Raw genomic sequence first — 26,859 nt, forward strand, 5'->3', positions numbered from 1 at the left:
TTATATGACAGTATTCAATTTCACTAGTATGAAGGGACAATTTGTTATGTGAATTCTGGATATGACATTATTGTTAAAAATACATGTATTATTTTTATTGTATAAGAGCATACAAGTATTATAAATGAGAGGACACCTGGTGAACTAGTTTTCTAAATGAGGCAGTGAAGAGCAAAAAAAGGGTCCTCTTGACCGGTTCTCCTTTCTCTTTTTCAACTTAAACATAAAATCACTTTTCAGCTTTTTTCAGACATCCTCTTATGCTGACTCTCTTAATCCTCTTTTTCTGCACATAGGAAAAGGAAGAAGAAGGATAAGAGAAAAAATAAGAAAAAGAAAAGCACATGCATAATATATAACGTGAAACATAAGAAAGTTGTAACATATATAAAAATGTGGGTGTTCTATATGCTTTCATTGCCTCTAACTATAGGCATGGTCATTTTTACATTGAAATATTTTTCTGGACCTGATGTACCCAAATATGTGTTCTTCACCGTTGCATATACATGGTTCTCTTCCTTATCCATCATTATACTTGTCCCTGCTGATATATGGACGGTATTTCCATACTAGTTCAAGTTTCATTATTATGTTTTACATTGCACTTGAAATTCAATAGAATAATACCCTTTTAATGTTTATTAATGGTTCTGTGTTGTTTGTTTCATAAGCCATTTGACAAGGAAATAAGTTAATAAGACATTGCAGTTGAAATTCAACAGAATACCTTTTTAATATATTTCTTTTACTTTTCAATGAGTTTTGCCCTAACATATCCCCTAATGGTAAATAAAGCAATTCTTAAATGAAAAAAAGTCAATGGTATTTGGAAATGTAACAAAGTTTCTTCATCAGACATTAGGAGGATTTATACTTAAAATTTTGCTAAACATTCCCTTCAGAAATCCAAAAGTGCAAAATTAACATTGAGAATGGTGTATTTATTAGAATAACATTAGTATTTTTAGTTTTCCAACATTGACTTTGCACTTTTATCTCCTTAGGGCAACTTTTAGAACCTTATTATTATTATTTTGAATATTATATTGTTTTAAGCTCATTTCCTTTCATTGATAGACACTACATGGTGATCAAAATAGAGCAATATCCTTCTTTTGGAGTTTGTCATATTGGAGTACCTTCTTACTTACATGGTAAGCTCCTTCCTTTTTATAATGCTCTAAAGAATTTGATCAATTCCTCAACAATTGAGTATGCTTATATAATTTTTTTTTGAGCCACCCTAGTTATCCTTTATCATCTTAACATGTTACATATGCACATACACTAGCATAGGGAGAAATAAGAAGAACCAGCTTGAAGACTTTAAGCATGTAGAATAATCCACTTCTTATGGAATAGAACTGACTTTTCATAATTGATATGAATTTGTGTATGGCATATGATATTTAATTTGCTTGATTTTGTTTATGGTATGAATCAATTAGGATATTTATAGCAGGCAGGTATCAGAAACATGCACTCATAGTTCTGTATTAAATCATTTCTCTAAACAGGACTGTGGTTCCCACTCTTCAGGGTTATGAAGATGCTGGAGACTTTACTGTCAAAGCCAGATTGAGGACCAGCATACATGGAAACCTAGTTTTCTATCTGTCTCTTGGTGCTGTTGCACTTTTTGGACTGATTTTACTAATCATCTTACACAAGGATTGGTTTGCTTCTTTCTTTCTTTCTTTCTTTTAGATTTGTTATTATTGTCCATGTCTTTTCTTGAATTCTTTCTTTCTTACTTTCTTTCTTTATTTCTGTCTGTCTTTCTTTCTTTCTTTATTTCTGTCTGTCTTTCTTTCTTTCTTTCTTTCTTTTAGATTTGTTATCATTGTCCATTTATTTTCTAGAATCAATGAATGTGGACATTTCTTTTGTTTCCACTCTGCCAATTTTTTTCACTCACTACATTATTTAAGGATCTATATCCTTGGTAATTTGCAGGAGTGGTAATATTATGGGTGTTGCCATGGCTTGCTCTAATACATTTGGACTAGTTACTGGTGCATTTCTACTTGGATTTGGTTTGAGTGAAATTCCAAAAGGCATTTGGTTAAATTCAGATTGGAACATTCAGCAAAAAGTTCATTCCCATAAAGTTGCAAAAATGGCCGTCAAATTAGATGATGCTCATCAAGATTTTTCAAATGCTATTGTGGTAAGCTAGCCATACCAATTGCCTATCACGATCTTTCCCTGGAAGTACCATTTAATAATTTTGCATAGTGAAGTTGTTATATAAGTTCAAGCATTTTTCTCTTTCGAAATGAAGTAGAAAAAGAAAAAAGCTAGCATGTAAAGATTCGGTATTTATGTTATGTTATGGAAGTTGAAAGGTAATATGTATAATTTTGTAGTTCAAGGTTTCAAGCTCTTCAAAATCTAGCAATTTAACATGAACCGAAGTTTGTGTCCTGCAATATTAAACATAATTCTTGTTATCAATCTATATTCAATTTTGTGCAGGAATATCAATTATGTTTACTTTTCCTGCATTCTACTGGATAACTTCCCTATCTACAGAGATTTAGTGAATGATTCTATTCTGAAATATGGTGTACATATTAATGAATCATATAAAATCCACTGTCATAATAAAAAGAAATACTTTCCTTTCTACCCTTCATTCTTTGCAGACATGATTTTTGATGGTGTGCCATTGTCAGATCACACAAGCAACATCAAAGCAGATGTCCAAGCGTGATCCTTTGAAACCCTACATGAATATAATTGACAAAATGTTGGCTCAGATGGTAAATTCTTCTCTGTGTATGCATACAAGTGTTTTGAATCAAAATGTTTTATTGCTAGGTGTTTATGTATTTATCTTTTTATAGTTGAAGGAAGACCCTTCATTCAAACCACAGGGTGGGAGGCTAGGAGAAAGGGACATGGATTATGACACAGATGAGAAGTCTATGGCATCACTAAGACGCCATCTTAAAAGAGCTCATGAGCAGTATTATCGATATAGAAGGTAGACACTTGACACTGATCTATTTGGTATAAAAATTGGTAGAGGGTTCTGAATTCTAATCATTTTGGACCTATGATGATCATATTTTTATGCAGCAAGTTTTGACTTCAAGCTTCATTTTCTGTTTCCACTTCTAGACCCTTTCTTTTTATGCCCTTGAATTAAACATCCTTCAGTTTACATCATTGAGCTATGCATCTTTGACTAGAAAAGAGTTTGATAGCTTCATTTCTTTCTTTCTTTTTTATCTGCTTGATAGCTTCATTTTAGACATGCCATCATTGCTTCACAACATACAATGATACTTTTCCGAGTTACTCTTGTTTTTATATATACATGTTATCTTCAAGTGCTAATTACAATTATTATTTGCAGTGAATATACAAATGTTGTTCTAGAAGCCCTTGAGCTGGAGGATACCATAAAGAACTATGAGCGTCTTGATTCTACAGGATGGTTTGCTCCTAACTACTGTCACTTTTCACTTTTCACATTGTTGTGTCTAGTTTGTACTCTTCTCTAGTGAACAGTAGGGAATATATACAGATTCTCAGTAACACAGGATGGTTTATGCATCTTTTATGAGGGAGGGAATAGTCCAATATTTCCGATTGGTTGCACCAATTATGTGTTGATTTTAGTCTAAAAAATCATTGGTTTAGGAGGAAGTTCTAGAGAAATATGCATTGTTTCTTAAGCAAGTTAAACACATCTAAAATGATGTTAATCCAAAGGAAACTGTGGCATTCTATGATTCTTGTAACTTATTAGTAAAAATCTTGGAAAAAAGGTTTGCTATCTATAGGGAAAGAAAACCTGACCTGATTAATTTGGGATATAATCTTGTGGCTTAAGATACTAATTGGAGTTTGTTTTTCAGCTGCCAGTGTTATATTTATAAAGCAATAGATATGCAGTATCTCTATATTATTACTTAAAGACATATTACCTTATTATTGTAGGAAATATTTTTCATGCTTGAGGCCTGAACGAGTAGGCAGAATAGGTGCACTTTTGGATACAATTGGTACTCACCACTTACTACATTGATGTTCTCTTTCTTCTATTCAATGGTACATTTATGTGTTATTTTCTCAATGGAAAACAAAGTAGGATGTTCCATAAAACTAGCCACCTTCAAGTTGAATTTAACTTACCAATGACCATATGTGTTAAGGTGGTAACTTAACTCTTCTCAATCGCGGAGCACATTAGAAATTAAATCTCTCTTCCCAAAGATTATTTCCCAAGCTACTATATGATTATGGTGATATTAAAGTTATAAATCGTTACTAGCAAATCACTTTTCTTTTACAAAATTAATAGTGGTTAATTTTTCACAACTTTTTTCTTATTATATACTAAACAGAACAACTATATCTGCCTGAAATATTGATTTATCAGAGTTCCTATGGCGATGTATAATAAAGAAGCAGCTTGAGAAGTCATTGGCTGTTATATTGGGCATCATGTCATTTGCAATTCTTTTAGCAGAGGCTACTATACCACTCAGTGGTGTTGATTTATCCCTTTTTTCTATCCTAATACATGCTGCAGCAAATCATGAGGTGCTTGTGCAGGTAATATCTGTAGAAATGTTATACTTAAATAATTTTCTTTGAAACAAGTTTTTTGTGATAAATTCTTTGAAACTAGTTTATGTTCCATATCTTGATTTCTTTCTGTTAAGGCTGTATTTTTTTCTTATATCTTATAAAGGTTGAACTGTAGTTAACAGTAAGTTCAGGATTGACCTTACATTCAATAGAGTAATTAACACCATCAACAACTAGCTTCACAAAAGTGATGTTTATTATGAAACAAGAAAATTTGATGTTGAAAGAAGTGGAATGGATTAATGAACATAAATTATTTTTGCCGAGGCAAAAGTCATAGGAAGGCACATTCTGATGTAGTGATGTGAAAAGAAACCTTAAACGGGTTTAAAGGCTTTCTGCTTCCATTGCATTATTTTGAACTCAAATTATTGATATTACTCTAATTTATATAAATAGGCATGAACAGCTACCATGTTTTACACTTTGGCATGTGTATGTAGTACCAGTACACAAATCACACATCTTTCGTATAATTAAAAGACTTCGTTTACATTGTCAAGTACCTACCATGAACTGATATGCGGTTTGTAGGATCGTTGAGAGAATTTGGTAACCATGGCGGACAACTTCTCCTATGAAAAAAATGCCTTTAAACTCATTGTTTAGGCAATAAGATGCAATTGCTTTTGACTGATACATGAAATCATTATTTTTCCCAGTGTTCATCTTGATGTAAACTAATTGTTGGATTCTTTTCCCAGTTAGCTGCTTCCATCCCTTTGATGTATATGTGTATTTGTACATATTTTTCCTTGTTTAAAATGGGAATGATGATGTTTTACTCACTGACACCAAGACAAACAAGCTCAGTAAGCTTGCTTATGATATGCTCGTAAGTTCTTAATTTGTTTCCTTTCTTAATTTTAGTTATTTGTGTGTGGTATACTTATTCTAATGCATCTCACTTTTTTCTGTAGGATGGTTGCAAGATATGCACCACCTATTTCTTATAACTTTCTCAATCTCATTAATCTTGGTGGGGATAAAAAAACCATTTTTGAAGAGGTCTTATACTATTGCCTGGTCCTTAATTTGTTATGCTGCAATTATGATGTTGTTCATTAATCATTGGTCTTCCTTGCTACTAAAAAAGATTAAGAATATCATACCTTGCTCCTATAAAAAATGATTCCAACAAACTACCATAAGAATTATAACATGAGATTTATAATTTGCCTCTAAAGTGAGCAAAGATGTAATCTCTATACAGTGTACATATCAAGGTGAATACAGTCTTACTAGCTTTAGAAACAAGCTCCAAGCATCATATTAAATTCCTCAAAGTTACCCCTTCTTAACTATAGGTTGATTTACTGTTGTACAATTCAAATTTTTGTGCAGAGGATGGGGAACATCGATGATGCTGTTCCTTTTTTTGGTGATGGATTCAACAAAATCTACCCTCTCATCATGGTTATATACACTTTACTAATAGCAAGTAATTTTTTTAACCGGATCATCAATTATTGTGGGAATTGGAAAATATTCAAGTTCAATGATGATGCAGAAGATATGGATGGATTTGACACATCTGGAGTAATAATCTTGCAGAAAGGTAAGTTCAATCCTTATTAGCTAGTCTTGTTAAAACTGATTAAGAATCAGACACAACTCAGTCAATAAGGCCTTTCATCATTTAGCAATAGGATTAGAGATTAAAACCATATGAACAATTTTTTCTCCAAAATAAGTTGTTTTCCAACTTATTCTCTAGTTAAATACACCAAGCGATATGAAATGTAGCTCACCTCAGGTAAAACTAGACTTCCTATTTATGTTCATAGAATTTTGGATAACCGTAGCCATCGGCATTCGGCAGCCATTTGAGACCCATAGCATCCTAATTTATTACCCTACTTTTTTTTTCTCTGCAGAGCGCTCTCTTCTCCAGCAAGGACACAGAGTTGGTGAGCTTGTTTTTCCTTTAGCAAGGAGTTTCAGCATCAGTGTGGATCTTGAGCTTGCAAATAGGACTACGGTACGCACCTAAAACCACACGGTTTGAACCCTTTTTTTTTTAATCTTAGAAAGCATGGCAATTGTAAAACTTATTTAAATTCTTTGGCATAAATGTCACTCTCAAATTCTTTTATATGAAGCTAAGATCAAACTCCTTAACCAAGAACAGCCATCCAATTATAACTCTTATGAACAAAGATCTGTATAAGTAGCTTGAAAGTTGAAACTACCTGAAGGCTAGTGTTATGTAACTTACTACAACTTCCCCTCAAACCTCACATTCTTCTTTTTCAGGCTCTTGATGAGAGTGGTACTGAACTTACAACAAACAACACAGTTGAGGACAAAAATGAAGACACTGAGATTGGAATGAGCCGAAAAATTGGTGGCAGAAACTACGCAGCCGTAAGGACAAACCTGAATGAGCAGGTATCCAGTAAAGATATGACACAGGAAATAGTTTCTTCCTCCTTGACAAATGATGTCAATGACTCTCAGAACACTAGTTCAGCAGCATCATCTTCATTATCCTCGAAATGGGAAACAATGATGCTTGGATTTCAAAGTTTAAGACATAATATTGACACCAATAGATTCCTTCCTCTTGGCAATGCTCATGGAAGCACTCTAAAGTCACATTCTTCATTTGAATCCCTTGATGAAATATTTGACAGATTAAAACAGCCGCGGCCGGAAAATAAAGATTCTGGTGAGTAAAATGATGATGAAGTGCACTTGAGGGAAATGGTGTCTGCCAGATAAACTGCACCTCTAGATTCTTAACAATTAGAAGATTATAGGGAGATTTAATAATCAAGTTTCCTCCTCAGAAATAAGTGTGTGTGTTCTGAGGAGTGATTTATGCTGAACTACATAATGAGGGGATCTTATGACATAGTCTTATGAAGTGCTATAGGGAATACTCCAAGCATGTTATGGTTATTTAAGCAGCCATTCTGCTTGGAAATTTTGTTTATTGTAAAAAAGAGTTACTATTTGATAATTGATTCTCACTTTGTGTTAAAACTTCAGTAATTTATTATTGTTGGTAATACAAGTTTAAGGGAGTAGCCCAAAAAATAGAAGAAAAAACAAGTTCAATTGGGGTGATGCTAGTGATACTCCAAGTTAACTAGGATAATGTTAAATGTTACTAATTGAAAAAACTTTTATTGGTAAAAAATAATTTAAATATTATGATGTTATCTACCACATGTAAGCATTGAGAATATTTGGTCCACATTTTTTTATACATACTTTTTTTCATCATTTTTCATTTTAGATACAAGTTTGCTATGTGTTGTGCAGCACATACAGTTAAGATAATATTTCAATTGACATTTTTTCTAAAACACTCATCTCTTCCTATTAAGTATAGGTTGCATTCTTTGAATTTAAATTTAAACATTTGGTAAAATTAGAATAACATCCTACCATTTCATTTATGCACTTGAAAATTTTATTGGTATATTTAGTTTCAAGAAACTATTAAATGTAACCCAACCCTATTTATGGTAGAAAATACATTCTAAAATTAAAATACTATAAAATCTTCCTTTAAAAGATTCATACACAATTATTAGATCGATACAATCTCATTCCTACTCAATGGATGCATCTACTTTTTTTTTTCTTCCCAAAAATACATAATCGAATTCTAAATTCCAAAGTTGACTAGGTGGGACGCATGAAATTTGTTTCTGGATTGGTTGGTGGATAAGTTGAAGCAGCAAAAGCAAAATCCGTGACGTAATGTAATTGTAAGGAACTCGTCACTGTCATTAGTTTGTTATTGTTTTCTTACAATTTCAATTCCATTAATTCTCCCAATTCCTTTGTTTCGCTCCATCACCAACCAATTTCGCTAAAACCCTAATGGCTTCTTCTTTCACCCTTTCCTCTTCCTCCTTTTCTTCCACATTTCCTCTCTCCCACTTTCGGTCAGCTTCAATTCCTTCCCTTTCTCTTTCTTTTTTTCTAATCCTAATCTTACCTTTGCTTTTCTTTCTTTTATCATTTTCATTTCCATCATCGATTAATTGTAAGGAATTTTAAATATTATTGTAGCATATTTATTTACTTATTCTTAAGTCCTAACATCGATTCTGCTATAAATAATTGCATCATCATATTAAAGATCTTCTGTTCAGTTCAATTTTACTGGACTAATCAACCTGCTTCTGTTGTTAACTTACTTCACTCCCACTTGATAAAAAACAATATATGGTGTCATTTAATTGATGTAGCCGACTTTGGTGGGGAAAAAGTTTTGTTGTTATTGTTGTCACGATTACTTACTGCACCTTTGATCTGTTTGTGTTTAATGTAGGGCATGCAAAAACTTCAAATTGTTTAGCGGATTGCACAGAATAAATTCAACTATTACAAATGGACATGCGCCGGATTTGGCATTTATCCGAACGAAATCTAGATTTGCCTCAAGCGACGGTAGAATTAAAGCTACATTGGCCCCTGGAGGGGACCTTCGAGGTATTGAACCAGTTGGAGGTGAGGTACAACCTGATGCAATAGCATTTGCAACATTGGGAGCCGACACGGCGCTAGCTAGCAACGCTTTTGCTGATGACAACGATGAATTTGATTTGGACAGACCCACAGATGGTTTTGCTTCCATCCCAGAGGCCATAAAAGACGTCCGGAATGGAAAGGTTGCTACTCAGGCTAAATCTGGAAGCGTTATTTTTTCCCATTAGTGCAGAGGAGACCTGTAATGTTAAAAGTTTATGTTTTGTGTTAAACTCGCCTTTTTGAATTCTGATATTAACTGACATAATTATTGTTTCAGATGGTAGTAGTGGTAGATGATGAGGACAGAGAAAATGAAGGAGACTTAATAATGGCGGCAGAGTTGGCAACACCTGAGGCAATGGCTTTTATTGTGAGGCATGGAACTGGCATTGTTTGTATAAGCATGAAAGAGGAAGATCTGGAGAGACTGGAACTTCCTTTGATGGTAAACAGTCGGGATAACGATGAGAAACTTCGAACAGCGTTCACTGTGACAGTGGTATGTACATTTGGTACAGACATCTCTATATCTGTAGTTAGTTTTTTGTCTGTCGAATCAAGGCCATCCATTGTTCCGTCAGCTAGAAATAACACATTTCTTCACCATATGAGAAAGTCAATATTAGAGAATAATTTGTTCTATATAAGCTGCTCTTATAAAATGCATTTAGTTTGTCAATTATTCGGTGCAACTTTACTTTTGTTGCATTTAATAGCCTTTATCACCAAGTATTTATGCGACATTGGTTATCATTTACACGTATGACATCATGCCAAAGGTGATGGTTGAAACTTCATCAATCTGTCATGTTATGGTGGGATTATTTCATAATATAATTTAGGAATTTATTAATGTAATTTGCTACATTTCAACAATTTATGATGCGTTTGTAGGATGCTAAATATGGTACCACCACAGGGGTGTCAGCTCAAGATAGAGCAACAACAGTCTTAGCCCTTGCATCCAAAGATTCAAAGCCAGGTGATTTCAACCGGCCCGGCCATATTTTCCCCTTAAAATACAGGGAGGGTGGTGTCTTGAAGAGAGCCGGACATACAGAAGCTTCTACTGATCTTGCCATACTTGCTGGTTTGAATCCAGTGGCAGTTCTGTGTGAGATTGTGGATGACGATGGTTCCATGGCTAGATTACCTAAACTTCGCCAGTTTGCAGAGCGTGAAAATTTGAAAATTGTATCCATTGCTGACTTAATAAGGTTTGTGGTTGCATTTCATGGAAGATAGAGATTTTGTTATATGAATATTTATAATCTTTTGGCAAAACTACTCTTTTCGTCCCTTAATTGTTTTTCTTATTTTGGCACCTTAACTTTTTTTGTCAGATTTTGGTTCCCCAAGTTTATTTCTAGTCGCACCCTTGGTCCAAATGTTGGTTTTTAGCATATTCTATTATAATGTTATATTAAACCGATCAAAATTAGAGTATTCTGACAGAATATTCTGTCAGTTTTTTTATTTAAATCGATTTGAAGGAATATTCTAATGGAACATGCTAAAAACTAACATTATGACCAATGGTGCAACTTGGAATTAACTTTAGGGACCAATTTGAGGATAACAAATAACATACAGGACCATAATAGTGCTTTGCCTGAAATCCTTTATTTTTCAGATTTTGTTTTGAAATGCAGATGACTTAATTTGAATCCCCCATATTGTCTCATTCCATGATTTACATTCCTAAATCCTAACCACACAATTAGAAATTGAACCAATTTGGATTTTGTAGTACTTACTTTTGATATTTATGGATATACTATGAGTTGATTATATCATTATAATGATTGCTTATGATGTATAAAAAAGGGCAACTCAGTGCCTGACTCCCACTTGGTGGTGCCTAGGGAGTGTCAATATATGTAGTCTTGGATTTGAACCAGTGACCTCTAGGTCACAATACAACAACCATACAATTGCACCAAGGCTCACTCTCCTTGCTTATGATGTATATTTGGTGTATTTCTTAATTTTTTACTTCTCAATGAATGGATTTTTAACATACCCTTGAGAAAAGGGAGATCCTATTTGTTATATTTCATTTGATTCCATGCATTAGAGAAGAACAATTTTCTTTATGAACAGTTAAGATTTTTTCAGTTTTTATTTTATATTTTCTTTCCTTACCTAAGTCTCCTTTGCCTACTTATTTGCTGCCTGGATACTTGTTGCTTATTTGGGTTAAATAGCAAGGATAATAACACTTATTTCTATGGCAGATATAGAAGAAAGAGAGATAAGCTAGTAGAACGTGCTGGTGCGGCACTGATACCAACAATGTGGGGGCCATTCACAGCTAACTGCTATAGGTCACTTATAGATGGGATTGAGCATATTGCAATGGTTAAGGTGATCAATGCCTGTGCTTATCTTGAATTATATATATGAAGTAATATGTGTGAACATTCTTCATAGTTGAACTTGAACTGAATTGTTTTACCTCGGTAGAGAAGAAAAAATGTGAGCATGGAAAGCATACACCAGTATGTAGAGAAATATGATTTAGCTCAATGGGCAGCCTCTTTTATGTAAATCATATAACCCTACCAATATTGCCTATTTTATATTCTTCAGTCCTGCCTTTCCCCCTTTGGATGAAGAAATTGATGTTGTCAAATTTTTCTTTATGGTGTTAAACTTCAAATACAAGAGATACAGAGGATGGAATGTTGTGTGTATGTGTTTTTCTTTTATAAAAAAAACTGTTCCTGAGTTACATCCATGCTAATCTTGTAAAACAATGAAGTGTATTACCATAAAGGATGCCTTAAGATATCAAAATTCTTGTAAATTGTGTCAAGACTGCAACCCAAAAAACCTAAAATAGTGGCTTGTTCTTTGATAGTGAGATGGCTTGAAATTCCGCAGAGTGGTCCGACTGCATAGTATAACTCTGATCCAAAATTCCCTGTGCTTCCACAAAATAAACATGACTCAGAACTAGAACAGAGCAGGCAGATGAATATTAATGATTTTGTCAGAATAGAATTAGAAAAGGTTAAGAAGAGCTTTTTCTATCCATCATCCTTGAATAGGATCCATCAACGGGTCAACTGTAAGTTGAGGCCACTCCATGCCCCTGCAAGAGATTAGATGAAGTCTTGGGCAATTACAGGGATCCAGTCATATCTCTAGACTTGGATGTGTTCACCAGGAAAATAAATCTCATTGATATAAATAAGATGTCATGTTACTTATTTTCTTTTTGCCAAACACTGTCACAAGGTTTTGCCTTCTGTAGGGATAGATTGAAGTTTACCATCATTTTTTATCACTTTGCTTTCAAGGTGTTTGTTAGCAACTAGTAAGCACACATAAGGCTGAAGTATTTGCAAAATTGTAATGATTTTCCAATTTTCTTGAACATATCCATTTTAGCTTTTTAGATTGCTTGAATAAACAGTCGGCTTTTTTCCCTCTATGTTTGTGGTTTTTATTGTTTCTTGTGTGAAGGGTGTCATTGGAGATGGACAAGATGTTCTTGTGAGGGTACATTCAGAGTGTCTCACAGGAGACATATTTGGATCTGCCAGATGTGACTGTGGGAATCAGCTTGCACTTGCAATGCAACAAATTGAGGCTGCTGGTAGAGGTGTATTGGTATATCTCCGTGGACATGAAGGCAGGGGTATTGGATTGGGCCACAAGCTTCGTGCGTATAACCTACAGGACGACGGACGGGACACTGTAGAAGCCAATGAGGAGTTGGGATTGCCTGTTGACTCAAGGGAGTATGGAATTGGTGCACAGGTAATTATAGTGCAAATAAATGATGACTTGAATATTGAACATCCATGTTTTTTCTCTTCTAAACTCATGCTGTTTTAAGATGATTATGAAAGTTAACCGGCATGCTATTGTCTAGTGCAATATATAAATTCCAGGTTTTTACTTACACCATTGTGTCATAAAGTTAGAAATTGATATTTTACTTGCAGATATTAAGGGACTTGGGTGTTCGTTCTATGAAGCTAATGACAAACAATCCGACAAAATATGTTGGGCTCAAAGGGTATGGGTTAACAATTTCTGGTAGGATCCCATTGGTAACACTTATCACCAAGGAGAATAAGAGATACCTTGAGACCAAACGTGTGAAAATGGGCCACATGTATGGCTTGGAATTTAACAACCAACTGAGCTATGATGGCAGTGGAAATGGAAAAGCAAGTGGTGGTGATGATTCTAATGCAGTTACTGGCATATAAACTTTTGCCTTTTCCCACCAGATACACAATTTTATGTCACATAGAAAAGAAGGGAAGTGCAGATTTCAATACTGCAGATGGACATAAGAAGAGAAAAATTCGTGATTCTACACTCAATTTAAATTTTCTATTTCATATGCCTTATTTTTCTCCAGGCGCTCTGCTAAATTAGGCTTTCTCAAACATTCTTTTCTTGCTCTGAAACTTTATCTAGTACTCCTTGTCTTATCAAATATAAGCAAAATTTGAGTATTTCAATGTTGTCCAATATAAGGACTGTGTAGTTTTGTGCTGAAAGTACCGTTATTAAATTTTTACACTTATTTTTTTTAATGTGTAGTCCCTTTTGTTTTCAAGTGACTTTTCTCATGTAATTATTGTGCAATAGATATTAAGGAGAGGTAATTTAGTAATTTTAATACTTTTGATATTTTTTGAGAATCTGATGATTTTGTTAAAGGATGTGCATTGCCATTCTTTGTTTATATACATAAAGGGAGGGAATACTGTGTATAATAGATGAGGACTTGAGTATTGCTTTTCTTTTGTGGAGATTCATACATTATATGGTGGTGTAGAGGTTGATTATTTGTGGGTGCTTTTGTATACGGTAGTAAAATCAAGGTGGTATGTGGATTATAAAGTGTTGGTAATTATTCATTCTAGTTGCCTATATAGGTATTGTGATGGTAGTACTATTTCGTGGTTTGAGGCTAAATAATGTTCATGACAACAACTTATATACCTGGAAGTTAGTTCGCATCTGAACAAACTATTTGGACAGTCGTTGGATAGAAATGATATTAATTTGAACTGTTAAATTTGTCATCGATTACTCCTTACATTTAAAAGTTGATATGGTACAGGACGACTTAAATATAGTACAGAAGTCGGTTTGGACAGGTACAACTTTTGTGTTGAAGTCGTTATGACAACAAATAAGTTTGAAGTCATTATTAGGAAAAAATAACTAGGAAACAAAATGTGTTATAGCTCATTTAGTAAAAAATAACTTAGTACCAAAAAGAACCTAGGTCCAGTTCTCTCCTTGTTCATTTTTTCATATTTTTCATTTAGTTTAATAACATATATTAAATTGTAAGCCAAATTAAACGAGCTATATTGTAGCTCAGTGGTAGAAGTAGTTGAAATTTCTCCTTCAAATTACATATTTTTAATTTACTAATAATAACTATGATTATAGAATGAGATTTTTTGAAAAATGAAAAATAAAATAAAAATTGTGCAACATGAAGTAGGAAGGAGTTGGACTTGGGTTCTCCTTATACTTAAGTTGTCGTTTACTAAATGGAAATTTAATATTTCCTAAAGTTGTTTTTAATGATAACAACTTCCTGAAGTCGATTTCTCTTATACCGTTTTCTATACTGAAGTTGTTTTCTCATGCCAACTTTTATACTGAAATCATATAATGTCATCGATAACTTCTGAAAAATGTACAAAATAGTAATTGGTAGTCAAATTTTTTTCATCCAACAACTATAAAACAGTTAGCTTCCAAACAAACTAAATTACAACTCACATATTAGCCTTGGATATAGAGGGGAGCAGAGTTCAATGAACAAAACGTTTGGTTGTTCCGTTGAAGTTCCATCCCCTTCATTTTGGGTTCATATCATAGAGTTGAAGAGTACATCTTATTTCCGGTGACATGTGTCATATCATATGTTATAAATTGTGATTCATCCTAAAATACTTGGTAATTAAATTTTAAGTTAAATAATTTTTTTAACTAATCAATTTATAACACATAAAGTTATACACATTGTTGGACTGAAGATATAATCTCTACGAGATTATGGGTATGAATAGCCTGGCTTTAATAAGTTCCTCAAATTTGTTATTAAAATTATTGTTAATTAATTATTTATTCAGAGTAAATTATATGAATACTAATAAGATTTAATGAAACTTCAAAAAATATCTTCTCTTCTTCACCACGGACCTCCCCTTAAATTAGGTGTAGGTGAATGTAATAAGTTAGAAAAAATGATGAATATAATAAGTTAAATAAGCAAATTAACAAATAGTCAAAAATACTTAGATAAATTAATGTATCGGAAACTCACTGGATTTTGGTGGGACTGCATCATTTCATGATAACACTTTTCCAAATTCATAATAATTCTTCCAGACTCAATGAACCAAGAACATTATCTTTAAAGGCAATATTCCAAATGCTCTCTCTATCTGGTTTCAGCAATAGCGACCAACCTGGCATATACTGTAATAATAACTATGCAACTTTTGGCACCAAAAGCCAACATACTTATTACTTAAAACAAAATTAATATGTTTTGTGTAGGTCACTTCACACGGAAATGAACTGTCATAGATAATTATAGTAAAGAATAGAAATTGAAAATTAGTAAAATTATTATTAAATAATACTCCTTCATCCTTCTTATAAAAGGTAACCTTTGGGAGATTTTGATAGTCATTCTAGAAAACTTGATATTTATTTTTTTTACCAATTTATTGATGAGATATAATAAATTTGCTAATATTTTTTCAAGGAAATTTGTAAAAAAAAATGAACTTCTCTTAATATATATATAATTTAATTCGGTAAAAAATGTCGAGTCCTTTACAGATATATATAACATTAATTTATGGAAACAATAAATTTGATGTTGAAAATTATTGCCCGACATATTCTATGCTTCACAATAAGAACGTCGTTAATTGACCTTAAAGATTTTATTCGGAAACAATTTGACCTTTTGAGAGTTAAGATAAAATCAAATTTTGAGAGTTAAGATAAAAGGCATCAAAATTAAATAGTCTTAAAGATTGTTTTTAGAAAAACTAGTCCTCAATTTATTTTATGTGATACACTAAATCTTTTGACTAATTAAATTGATTGAAAATAAAATTACAAGTACTGATTTGTCTCATGAAAAAATCTCCTTGTATTACTTGATTGCAGAATTAATTTGTCTTAAAAAGGAAATAATGTGATATTTTTTTAGATATTAATTTGGGTCAAACAATATACCATGAACACTTATTTGATAGATTTTGTTAATTGGGACACTTATTAAAGAGTCGAATAAAAAATAATCTATACAAATTTTCCACATAACTGTTTCTTTACGTCTCACGCCTATTTTTTTTGTTGTAATAAAGATATAATCTTATATGTATAGTAAAAGAATATAAAAGTTATAAAATATTTTTATACTTATTCCTATTTCTAATGTCTTTTTTTTTTATCGGCAAATGTTAGTATGTTAATTGTTAATATGTTAGTATTTTGTTGTGAGTAAGACTCCACTTCAACTTCCTACACCCTACCATCAAACCACCCTTATAACTCCCATTTTTAAGGATGGTGGGACTCGAACCCACAACCTCCTACACTCCATTCCTTACGACCACTCTCTTCACCATCAGACCACTTTATGACTCCCCTATTTCTAATGTCTAACCCATATCAAATGCTTTATATAGCCTATCTTTTAGAGGAAATGAATATAAATGTCAGAAATTATTATAAGGTTATATATACTTCTACATTTGTGGGTAAATTGTGACATTGAGCTAATGCTCTAGACATGATGAAACTTTTTTAAAGGTGACTTGGTTGGCATGGAACATTTGGCATTTCCTTTATTCAATTTAAAAATTAAGCAATTCAAATAAAAAAAGAGAGAGAAGATTGAACTACACACTTATACTATTAAACTGAAGATGAGAAGATCATAAATTTAGAACATTGAGTTGTGAATTTATGAATTACCACTTTACCAATGAGTCAGAATTTTATCCTAGAATTAATTTTCAAGTAGTTCAATTTACGTACTTATTTATTATAATCTTAAATAAACATTTCTAGTTTCTATTCAACGGTTAGAAGAAAGAAAGACGCGTGGTCCCTCCCTCCACGTTAGTCCGAACAATTTGGTACCGTCCCTCAGTATCATGCCCAAACAAATCAATATATGTAAGAGTAAATATTCATTTTAGTCTATCATATTTTTTAATTTTATAAGTTTAGTTTTTTAAAAAAATACCTAAAATGATTCTAACTTTTATAAATTTGTGTTAAATTAATCAACTTTAATATAAATGACTAAAATTAATATTTACTCTATATTCTATTACCAAATCTTTATATTGAGAAAAGAAAAGTGATATATAAATCATTCTACTCACAAAAGAAAATAAATGCAAATAAAAAAAAATATATATTCTAATTCTAAATATTTGAACTAGTTTTTTTTTACCATGTTAATTATTTTTTAAGGCGCACGAGCAATAAAGATTTGCAAAAAGATTGAAAAGATGATATATAATTTTAAAAAATCTCACATACTAAAAAGGGTAATACTAAATATTCATACAAATCTTTTTATGCGTGACATATATAATTTTATGATACATGTTAATTATTTTCTTATGTTGCAGGAGCAATAAAGATTTGAAAAAAGATTTATAAAATGATATATAGTTTTCAAAAATCTCACATACTATTAATATAATAATCAATATTCAATACACCCGAATATTTACATGTATCTTTCTTTTTATTTGACATATTATTCGACCGTTAAGACTTGCCGTATCAACTATTTATTAACGGTCAAAGATTTACAACTTTCAAACCACATGTACGGTCATGATTAAAAGACAGCTGTACCAGCTTGGACTCAAACACCACTCTCTACGCGTGTCGTATTACTTTACCTTCTTACATATCGTAGTATCAATATTAACCGTTAGATTAACCTTTATAAACATTAAAACGCATCAACGGCTCACAACGAGTCGCTTTGTTTTCACGCGCTAACCGTTCTATAAATACCATTCCAAACCCTAATACCTCTTCACACCACTAAATTCCAAGTATTAAGTTTTTTATCTTTAGAAACCTCTCAAACCTTTTTGCTGATTCTAAACAATGGCCAGTTCCACCGTTATTCTGATGCTTGTTGCTGCATTGTTGGTTAGCGCCACCGTGGCTCGGTCTCCGTTACCTTCTCCCGCTGCTGCTCCTACAACTCCAAAAACTCCTTCTCCGGCGGCTTCTCCAACTGCTAACTCACCGGCGGTGTCTCCTCCTACTCCGGTTGTGAGCGGTCCTTCACCTTCACCTTCCGCCGTTGTAAACTCTCCTCCATCTCCTCCTCCTGCTACGTCTAACTCTCCCGCTAGTACACCTTCCGCTGCCACCCCGTCATCGATTTCTGATACTCCATCTTCAACTCCGGGTGAAGCACCAAGCCAAAACGGCGCCGCGTCGAACAGATTCGCTTTCGCTGGATCTGTTGCTGTTGTAGGTTTCGCTGTTGCTTTAATGATATAGAGAGAGTTACTTATGTTTTTTAGTTTTATCTTTATTTTATTATTATTATTATCACGAATTACGATTTCATGTCATGAATCGTTGGCTCGTGTAGTTCAATTTTTTGGTTTTATGTCTTCACGGTGTGGCGACTCATTCTTTTGATTATTTTGTGAATCTTATTTATAATTTACTAGATTGAAGGTTTCCTCCTCCATCTCCTCCTCCTGCTACGTCTAACTCTCCCGCTAGTACACCTTCCGCTGCCACCCCGTCATCGATTTCTGATACTCCATCTTCAACTCCGGGTGAAGCACCAAGCCAAAACGGCGCCGCGTCGAACAGATTCGCTTTCGCTGGATCTGTTGCTGTTGTAGGTTTCGCTGTTGCTTTAATGATATAGAGAGAGTTACTTATGTTTTTTAGTTTTATCTTTATTTTATTATTATTATTATCACGAATTACGATTTCATGTCATGAATCGTTGGCTCGTGTAGTTCAATTTTTTGGTTTTATGTCTTCACGGTGTGGCGACTCATTCTTTTGATTATTTTGTGAATCTTATTTATAATTTACTAGATTGAAGGTTTCTTTTTTATTCTTCAGTTATCTCTGATCTATTGTTGTCTTTTTTTGGTTCTTTAAAGTTGTAATATGGATATGATGATGACCTAAATCGTTAATGTGTTTTCAATCATAATTTGGCTAATAATTTTCTAACAGAAGTAAGAATTATTTAAAATTTAACAATCAATGGTTTATTTGATCAAGACTTGGCGATGGAGAGTTTAGAAAAGCGTGAAGAATCAAGATACGTTTCGGTGCCGTTCTTTGATATTTTGCTTCCTTTTTGAAGTTGTCGAAAACTGATGAAGACAGATCATACTTTGGTCGGTTTGTTTGTTCTTTACTTTTCTATTTTTTCGTCTTTATTTGGTCTCACTTTCACGGTACGATGTGTTTGGTAACGGTCAAAAGCGACCAAGCTCACATGGGACATGTTCTAAAGCTAAGTGAAGTGACCATGATTTTAAAGGTACGAGTAGTGACTAATCAAAAGATTCCATTGTAAAATATAAAACGAGTAAGTTTCACTCGTTTGTAATTGTTACTTTAAGACTCACTCATTGAGTCTTATGTACAGTTATACAAACAACGTCGTACAAGAAAAGTAATTCTCCTGTTCTTTGTTCACAATCTTGTCAATTACGGGTTTCAAGAAGGATTCCAAATCTTCCAGGTCATTCTTGAGTTCTTCAACCCGTGTTTCATTAACCAAATCATTTAAGATAAAATCAAAAAGCAGTATTATACTTTGTTATATTGGTGAAGCTCCTGTGATCAAATATGAGGTGAAATTATCAGGTAAGTAAATTCCCTAGAAATAATCTATGGCTAAGCAACAATGAGTTGATGCCTGGGTGGATTTGTAATCAACATGATAATTAACAGGAAAAGTGTAAATCAATTAATATTGGTGCTGACTTTGAATTGTTTACCCTGCCAAAAGGTTAAAATCGAGAGATAGTTTTTTATGTATGGATGCTATTGGGTTATGAAAAGCTGTAGTTTACAAATTAATTGGGGGATTGTTGGTGATAGTTTTTAAAACTAACAATGAGTTATAGGCATATCCGTTGACTCACATTTAAAGAGGTAATTCTTTATTTGTAGACAAATATATTTTTTTCATCTCTACTCACTTACCCATTGGGAAATATTGTATATTAAATAGAATTCATTTCTCTTCATTCTCTCTCACATGAGATAATTAGAATCCTCTTTTCCAACAACATTCAAAAAATTTCTTGGAAATGAGATTAGCGGAATTCCTGACTATAATCTTTTGGTATCTGGATAAACCCTAAAAATGATTTGCATTAAGAACAATGATGTAATAACACATTTCAATCACAATTTTCCTAAATTCATCTTCACTCCCTATTTTATCAAGAGTATCTAACTAGTAATTACCCCCCACACATTAGAAGCAGTCCTTATGTATAAACTCTTCTGTTAGTTGTGCACCATGAACAATTTGTTTTGATGCATGTTCACCAAAGATGCTTCCTTTAGCTTACTATCATCAGGAAGCTTCTCTTCTATATTTTCAGATACACACTCTGCTACCGTTCCAACTTTTTCTACTACATTGACCACCGCTTCAACCTCGTCAACCACAATCACTGCCTTTCCTGAATGCATTCATCACCCCAGAGAACAAATAATGTGATATTTTCTTTAATATTCAATGTATATATTCCTTCTATTCTCCGTAGATTTTCCCAGTTATGTTTCAAGTAACGTAGCAATAGAGAAAGTAACGGGCCCAAAACCCATCTTAGCCTGCATGTTCAAAATTCTCAACCCTCCATTTTCTTCATCAGGTGTTAGTACGTGATATCTATGAAAGAAACTATTTATGTCCTCCAAATGAAATGTTTGGTGAGCAATGCTACAAGGCCAGCATTTTGATAACATTCAAGAGTTGTTGGAACCACTTTATTTCATCCCCTAGATTCAAAAAACTTGACAACACTTTCAGTTAAAGATCATGGTAAAAAATTATGCATGTTCGAAATTAATCAGAGTATATCTCATGTGGCACTAGAACTTAATCTTTTCCTTTATGTACCTAAAAACAGTTGTGGGCTTTGCCACACACAGGATATTCATGACTACGGTGAGTTATTGATGGGCTTTTCCCATTTGTTGGGTCAGGTAAACCATTTTAGTTAACCACTGTAAATTATTATCTGCTGTTTTTCTTAATATATAAAATAGGACAGAATAATTTTCCTTTTTTCTCCACCTTAATTGACACATTTGCAAGCTTACTATGCTACAAGATGAACATTATTGCTATGCATTTTGATGCGTATTTATTTAACCTTTTCACGTTTTATTTTCCACGTTTTTTGAGATGGTATAGAAAACTTTTTTCCCTTGGCTCCGGTGAAGTAAAGGACCCCAAGTAAACCTACCCTAACCATTGTTAAAATAAATTCCAAGATAAAGAATTAAAATAAATAACTTTACCTAGGAAAATATATATTTAACTTATAGAGATGTGTTGAATTTATAATTTTCAATATTGATGTTGTAGCCATGATAATAATTGGAAAGAAGTTAAATTCTAACATTTTAAAATCCATAAATGTAATTCTAATATTCTACATTTCTACTTAACTTATTCTAAAATATAAAAAATAAATACCCTACATGCCACATGGTCACATAATTATATAATTTTTAATTTTTATCATATGTAGGTTACATATGTGATATGAAATTTTAAGATTCACAAAAGTACATATTTAACCATGTTCAGATATTAATATTAGAGACTTTTTTCTTATGTTTCTTTTATATTTGGGTGGAATGAGGTAGAAAATATGATAATAGTGGAAAGTGGTAGGGAAAATAATGGAGTGGTAGAACAGAAAAAGTCATTCATTAGTAAAAACAAATTTTTAATAATTTCACATTACAATTGGTGTGTGAAATTAAATTAGTAGTATGGGTCTATGGGATGGAATCTAAAATCCGAACAAATATAAAAAATATAAAATTGTTAATATCTTGTGAGATCATTCTCTCAATTCGCTACTGCAAAACCCTCCTTGTACCCTTGGGAACATGAAAACACGATTCTAGGTTTTTAACACTGAGGGTGCTATTGTATTGTTCCCAAATTCCTAAATTCTCTCCGAACTGAAGCAATCAATACCAATTAGGGTATTACCTATACTCTCAACTTTTCAATTTCAATACTGGTTTGCCCTCCCTTTCATTCCTTCTCCCATTTCTTTATTCAATTTCTCTTATTCTCATTTCTAGGTTTTTCATGTATTTTACTTCTCATCTTTAGTATTATCGTAGTTCACTCATTCTTTCAATTGAAAATAGCTGGGCTAAAGTGTGGTTTTATATTTATTATATATTATTGATGGTGGATCGGATATATTGATGAAATTGACACTCCTATCGGAGTTTAAAATTGAATTGATTTATGCCTCTTGTGATTTTGGCAGGGAAGTGATTCAGGATGTTTCAAAGATGGAGCAAGGCTATTACTCATGTCTCAAAAATTGGGTCTCTGAGTAATCTGAAATTTGTGAATGATGTTTGTTCTGGAACGCGTCATAGCTATGCCAAAGTTGCTGCAGCTGCTGCACCAACTATAGAGGACAAGGGACTTACCAGGGAACCTGTGGTATGAATTTTAAGATACCACGCTCTTAATTATTGCACAGTTAAAATATACTTGTAATAGGATTATCAAAAAAGATTATAAAATAACTTTGGCACTTAAATTATATACACCGTATCCAAATGTGAGTGTGGATCTCTATTCTCATATGCTGGGCACCTTCCTAGTTTTTGTATAGCATATCCACATGTAAGTGGAGTGTCAAATAGGTCTCATATTTGGGGTGTTCGAATGGTAGAGCTCTTGTATAAAATAGTGTGCGTATTGATAAAGAGTGACACCACCACTTGTATGTAAAGAGTTTACGCAAAATATTGTTTGGGACTTTTTTCCTCTTCCTCTTTCTTCCCTATGTTTTATCAGTTGGTTTTCTGTGTCAAGTATCAAGTCTCCATTGGGTTGCACCACTTCATTTGATGATGAAACCAAGTATATATATCTTGCAGGTTAATTTAGACAAAATGTTTTGGTCTAAGCCCTGTTCACTGGCCCTGGCCCGTGATTCACCACTGAGAGTGGAAGAACCTAATTATGAGGGCATCAAGCGTTTCATATTGAGACTGATGATGTTTTATAGTAAACAGAGCAAGTCAATTCGAGGGGCTAATGTGGTATATCGAAGAATCGTTTCACAAGTTGATAAACCACCTATTTATGAAGGTGACTCACTGTTCATGATGGTACTTTTGTTCTATCTATATAGCTTATTTAACATGATAACTTGTTTTTTCTTCTATGTTTGTTTAAACTTTAAAGTATAGCCTCTCCTGCCCAGCTCCCCCCATTGGGCGTGCAGTTGATTTTCCACCGTGTATTCTGTTTTTCTTTGTCCTGCCACTTGGAGAATGAAATTCCTATTCCTTTAATAAACCTTGAGGGTCTGATGTCTGCATATTATATTACATATTGGATGAATTCTTTTTTTACTTTTGAGTGGGTTATTGTTGAGGGATAGACTTATGTTTTCCTTATATTAAAGGTCATAAATTGACTGTACTGTAACTGTCGACTGCATGATTGTCATTGCATAGTTTTCCATGTTTGCATACTTGTCTCTATTGGAGATTCCACACAGACCAACACACTCAAAATTCCAATTTACTTCGGCTCCTGTTTCTGAACTTTGTCACTTGCTTCTCATTACTAGAAATTCCAATCTGCTTCACAACTAGCATTTCTTACATCTGAACGTCTTTATTTTGTTTGCAGTGTTTAACTTGGAGAAAACATTCAAAACCACATTCTCTTTACTTGTACTTCATATGTGGTTATGTTTGCGTCGCCTAAAGCAGGAGGGAAAGGAAGGTGTTGAATTTGGGCAGTACCTTTATGAGATTTACAATCATGATGTGGAGCTAAGAGTTTCCAAAGCTGGAGTAAGTGGACTTTTATTTGTATTTTCTGCTTTGGTATTTTATTAATGATCTTCCAAGGCTAAGTCTCGACCCAACGGTAAGATTGCTACTTAGTGACCATGAAGTCATGAGTTCAAATCTTGGAAACAGCCTGGGGCATGCTTGTATATATTTCCCCTCCCCATACTCCACTAGGCGAGACCCTTGTGTGCTAGACCGCCTTTTTTTTCTATTCTGATTTCAACATCCTACATTATCGTCACGATCTCATCTTATCTCAAAGAGTCAAATGTATTCAACCGCATAAATCGGTGGATACGATTTTTTCTATTTCAGACGAATTTGATATTTGGAAATAGTATGTTTGCTGTCGATTGCTTAGGTTATAAATCAATATATGTTTAACTGGACTTTATGGTTAAATTTGGTTTGGCATTGTTGCTTGATTAGGCTAGATATAAATGCATGTTAACAAGACTTTCGGTTGTTATCTAGGTTTCATGGTGTATGATTTTTTATGTTTAGGAATTCCTATGATAGTTTGACATTACATCTACACCTTTTTTCCATTTTTGAATGACGTTATATTTTAAAGTCTGATGCTTCAATTTACAAGGACAATTTGAAAATACAAAAACGGAATTATTGAATGTAAAAATAATAATAATAACAAATCTCCTTGAATTGTTTATAGTTTAGGAATGATTAGCCACCGAATCAGTCAATGATGTTTAAATAATGATTAATTAATTAGTTATGAGTACTACTTACTAACTTGATTAACCATTTGAGTAGTACGCTTTCATAATTTTGAAATATTTTTGCCTTGAATTCCTCTTTTAATGTAGAGGCATCTAAAACTTGGGTTTGCTTTCATTTCTATGCAAATGGTGGGTCTCATATCGGCAGTTCTGATTGTTTAATTTGAAATGGCAGGTTAACCTACTATTGACTAAGTGGATGAAGGATCTAGAGAAGATTTTTTATGGGAACATTGTTGCTTATGATACTGCCATGCTTCCAGAAGCTAAACAGGGCGATCTTTCTAATGTCATATGGAAGTAGGTTTTGATCCAAACTCAATCCCCTTAACTGCTCTTTTTCCACCTGCTGAGAATTGGAACTTTCAATCAACCCCTTCTCTGTTTTCTCTTCTTTTTAGATGTTGAATCAATGGATATGTAGCCTGACAGTGCTCATTTCCTTTAAAAACCAATTTTGCCTTGTTCTTAGTTCATCCTCATCTCATTTTTTTATTGTTTGTTTCAGGAATATATTTTCTGACGATGGTACCTCAACACCAGATGCTGCTGCACTGCATTCAGTGCAGGTATGTCTTTTGCATGATATAACATGTTTCATTATACTTGTTGAACATATATTGTATATGACTTTTCAAGTCTAGGTGTTTTGGGATTGAAAATTCCTGGTTGCCTGTTTGCCACTGTCTATAATTTTTTTCAAAATTCCCTTTTTCAGCATATTGAAATGGCATCACCAATTCACCATCTTTTGACTTGTTTTTTCGCATTCCTTTTTTATTATACACTTGATGTGTTTAGTTCCACGACGTGTCTTTCTTTCCTCGTTAATATAAAAAATACACATCGATACTGAATCTAAAGTTTGTCCACAGGCAATGGCTAGGTATGCTCGCCTACAAGCAAGCTGCATGTCTTTAACAGGTAAAGAATGATTGATTTGTCCTTTTATGTAATAACTGTTTATTGTTGTATTATTATTGTTCATAAATTTCATGGAAGATGATCCCCAGCTTGGGGCTTGTAGTCTGTAGACCAGAGATAATGAGGAGTTTTATTTTGCAAGGAACTCAACTTTAATTGCAGCAGAAAGATGTTGATTAATTTGTTTCATTTCATACAAATTTTTCCATTAAGTGGACACTCGGTATGTTTAGAGTTTTTAATACCACTTAATCAACATCAGTGCAAAATCATGTGTAAGAGCCAGCATCCAGAATCACGTGGAAGAGATGAATATCTGATAGCCATATTCTACTAGTTATCTCTACATTTCTTAACTTTCTTCCATTACTGTGCTTCATTCCCTTTTTGCACATCCCCCCCCCCCCAAGTAGAATGCATGAAAGATATGTTTATGAAATAATTGCAGATATTTTATGGAGATAATCTTAACCTTTTCCCCGATTTGTTTTTGAATTTCATCTTTTTTTATCTGTTTTGATTGGTTTTAGTTTTCTAATTATGGAGTTTTGATTGGCAGATATAGAAGCTATAGTTTCAGGGAATTTTATGTTTACCTCATTGAAGCAAGAGAACAAAAGCGCAAAGGGGAGTCAATGATGCAGTAATCATTTCTATACTGTGATTAAGTAAATTGAAAACACATGCTGCCTTAAGTTTTTTGGTTTACAGGACTAATTGATTTCATAGTTAATTTAAATTCTTGTATCCTTCTCCATAAGATGAGGTTTACAAACTTTAGTCTGTGCCTCAGTTGTACGAAGCATTGCAATGCAATGCAATTAATTATTATTTACTCACTATTGGAGCAGTTCATTTAATGTAAAACCAGTGACTTCATTTTTCATGCTTGCGTTCAAATCAAACCAGAGCATGTTTTGTCTCTCTACCTTATCTTTTAGGTCAGAAGGTACCAGAGAGTAGAGCACCGTTT

General features: G+C 33.2%; 4 protein-coding genes across 6 annotated transcripts; all 4 read left to right on the top strand.

The window, feature by feature from the left end:
• Nucleotides 177-7,809, top strand: LOC109349266 (LMBR1 domain-containing protein 2 homolog A-like). 2 transcript variants are annotated; one of them, XM_019590002.1, is made up of 14 exons: nucleotides 177-561; nucleotides 1,081-1,157; nucleotides 1,521-1,679; nucleotides 1,960-2,173; nucleotides 2,682-2,768; nucleotides 2,853-2,992; nucleotides 3,368-3,448; nucleotides 3,955-4,019; nucleotides 4,397-4,572; nucleotides 5,313-5,443; nucleotides 5,529-5,616; nucleotides 5,953-6,166; nucleotides 6,486-6,589; nucleotides 6,865-7,809. In XM_019590002.1, the coding sequence occupies exons 1-14, from the start codon at nucleotides 394-396 to the stop codon at nucleotides 7,285-7,287; spliced, it is 2,127 nt and encodes a 708-aa protein (XP_019445547.1). In that variant the 5' UTR covers nucleotides 177-393; the 3' UTR covers nucleotides 7,288-7,809. The 2 variants fall into 2 exon arrangements, with proteins under 2 accessions (XP_019445547.1, XP_019445548.1); XM_019590003.1 differs by having other exon boundaries at nucleotides 543-561; nucleotides 1,543-1,679.
• LOC109349267 (bifunctional riboflavin biosynthesis protein RIBA 1, chloroplastic-like) lies at nucleotides 8,385-13,618 on the top strand. 2 transcript variants are annotated; one of them, XR_002107940.1, is made up of 8 exons: nucleotides 8,385-8,510; nucleotides 8,900-9,239; nucleotides 9,377-9,598; nucleotides 9,994-10,316; nucleotides 11,337-11,466; nucleotides 12,571-12,867; nucleotides 13,056-13,405; nucleotides 13,441-13,587. XR_002107940.1 is itself a non-coding variant. In XM_019590004.1 (7 exons), exons 1-7 carry the CDS (start codon nucleotides 8,446-8,448, stop codon nucleotides 13,323-13,325), a joined length of 1,647 nt encoding a protein of 548 aa, XP_019445549.1. In that variant the 5' UTR covers nucleotides 8,385-8,445; the 3' UTR covers nucleotides 13,326-13,618. The 2 variants fall into 2 exon arrangements, 1 of the variants encoding a protein (XP_019445549.1); XM_019590004.1 differs by having other exon boundaries at nucleotides 13,056-13,618.
• LOC109349273 (ubiquinol-cytochrome-c reductase complex assembly factor 1-like) lies at nucleotides 11,358-26,725 on the top strand. The gene is made up of 8 exons (XM_019590013.1): nucleotides 11,358-11,466; nucleotides 22,668-22,849; nucleotides 23,293-23,506; nucleotides 24,056-24,222; nucleotides 25,138-25,262; nucleotides 25,471-25,531; nucleotides 25,838-25,886; nucleotides 26,446-26,725. Exons 2-8 carry the CDS (start codon nucleotides 22,682-22,684, stop codon nucleotides 26,523-26,525), a joined length of 864 nt encoding a protein of 287 aa, XP_019445558.1. The 5' UTR covers nucleotides 11,358-11,466; nucleotides 22,668-22,681; the 3' UTR covers nucleotides 26,526-26,725.
• On the top strand, nucleotides 18,165-18,801 carry LOC109349275 (classical arabinogalactan protein 1). The gene has a single exon (XM_019590016.1). It carries the CDS (start codon nucleotides 18,250-18,252, stop codon nucleotides 18,652-18,654), a length of 405 nt encoding a protein of 134 aa, XP_019445561.1. The 5' UTR covers nucleotides 18,165-18,249; the 3' UTR covers nucleotides 18,655-18,801.

Source organism: Lupinus angustifolius, chromosome LG06 (genome assembly GCF_001865875.1).
Source record: "Lupinus angustifolius cultivar Tanjil chromosome LG06, LupAngTanjil_v1.0, whole genome shotgun sequence".
Classification (NCBI taxonomy): domain Eukaryota; kingdom Viridiplantae; phylum Streptophyta; class Magnoliopsida; order Fabales; family Fabaceae; genus Lupinus; species Lupinus angustifolius.

What these genes read in the sequence shown, in the direction of transcription:
- LOC109349266 (XM_019590002.1), top strand. Translation starts at nt 394, where the DNA reads ATGTGGGTGTTCTATATGCTTTCATTGCCTCTAACTATAGGCATGGTC. An exon ending in CAGTATTATCGATATAGAAG is followed by an intron (nt 2,993 to 3,367) that starts GTAGACACTTGA and finishes TATTATTTGCAG; the next exon opens with TGAATATACAAATGTTGTTC. An exon ending in AAAAAACCATTTTTGAAGAG is followed by an intron (nt 5,617 to 5,952) that starts GTCTTATACTAT and finishes ATTTTTGTGCAG; the next exon opens with AGGATGGGGAACATCGATGA.
- LOC109349267 (XM_019590004.1), top strand. Translation starts at nt 8,446, where the DNA reads ATGGCTTCTTCTTTCACCCTTTCCTCTTCCTCCTTTTCTTCCACATTT. An exon ending in AAGACGTCCGGAATGGAAAG is followed by an intron (nt 9,240 to 9,376) that starts GTTGCTACTCAG and finishes TTATTGTTTCAG; the next exon opens with ATGGTAGTAGTGGTAGATGA. An exon ending in AGCATATTGCAATGGTTAAG is followed by an intron (nt 11,467 to 12,570) that starts GTGATCAATGCC and finishes TCTTGTGTGAAG; the next exon opens with GGTGTCATTGGAGATGGACA.
- LOC109349273 (XM_019590013.1), top strand. Translation starts at nt 22,682, where the DNA reads ATGTTTCAAAGATGGAGCAAGGCTATTACTCATGTCTCAAAAATTGGG. An exon ending in TAAGAGTTTCCAAAGCTGGA is followed by an intron (nt 24,223 to 25,137) that starts GTAAGTGGACTT and finishes TTGAAATGGCAG; the next exon opens with GTTAACCTACTATTGACTAA. An exon ending in CTGCACTGCATTCAGTGCAG is followed by an intron (nt 25,532 to 25,837) that starts GTATGTCTTTTG and finishes GTTTGTCCACAG; the next exon opens with GCAATGGCTAGGTATGCTCG.
- LOC109349275 (XM_019590016.1), top strand. Translation starts at nt 18,250, where the DNA reads ATGGCCAGTTCCACCGTTATTCTGATGCTTGTTGCTGCATTGTTGGTT.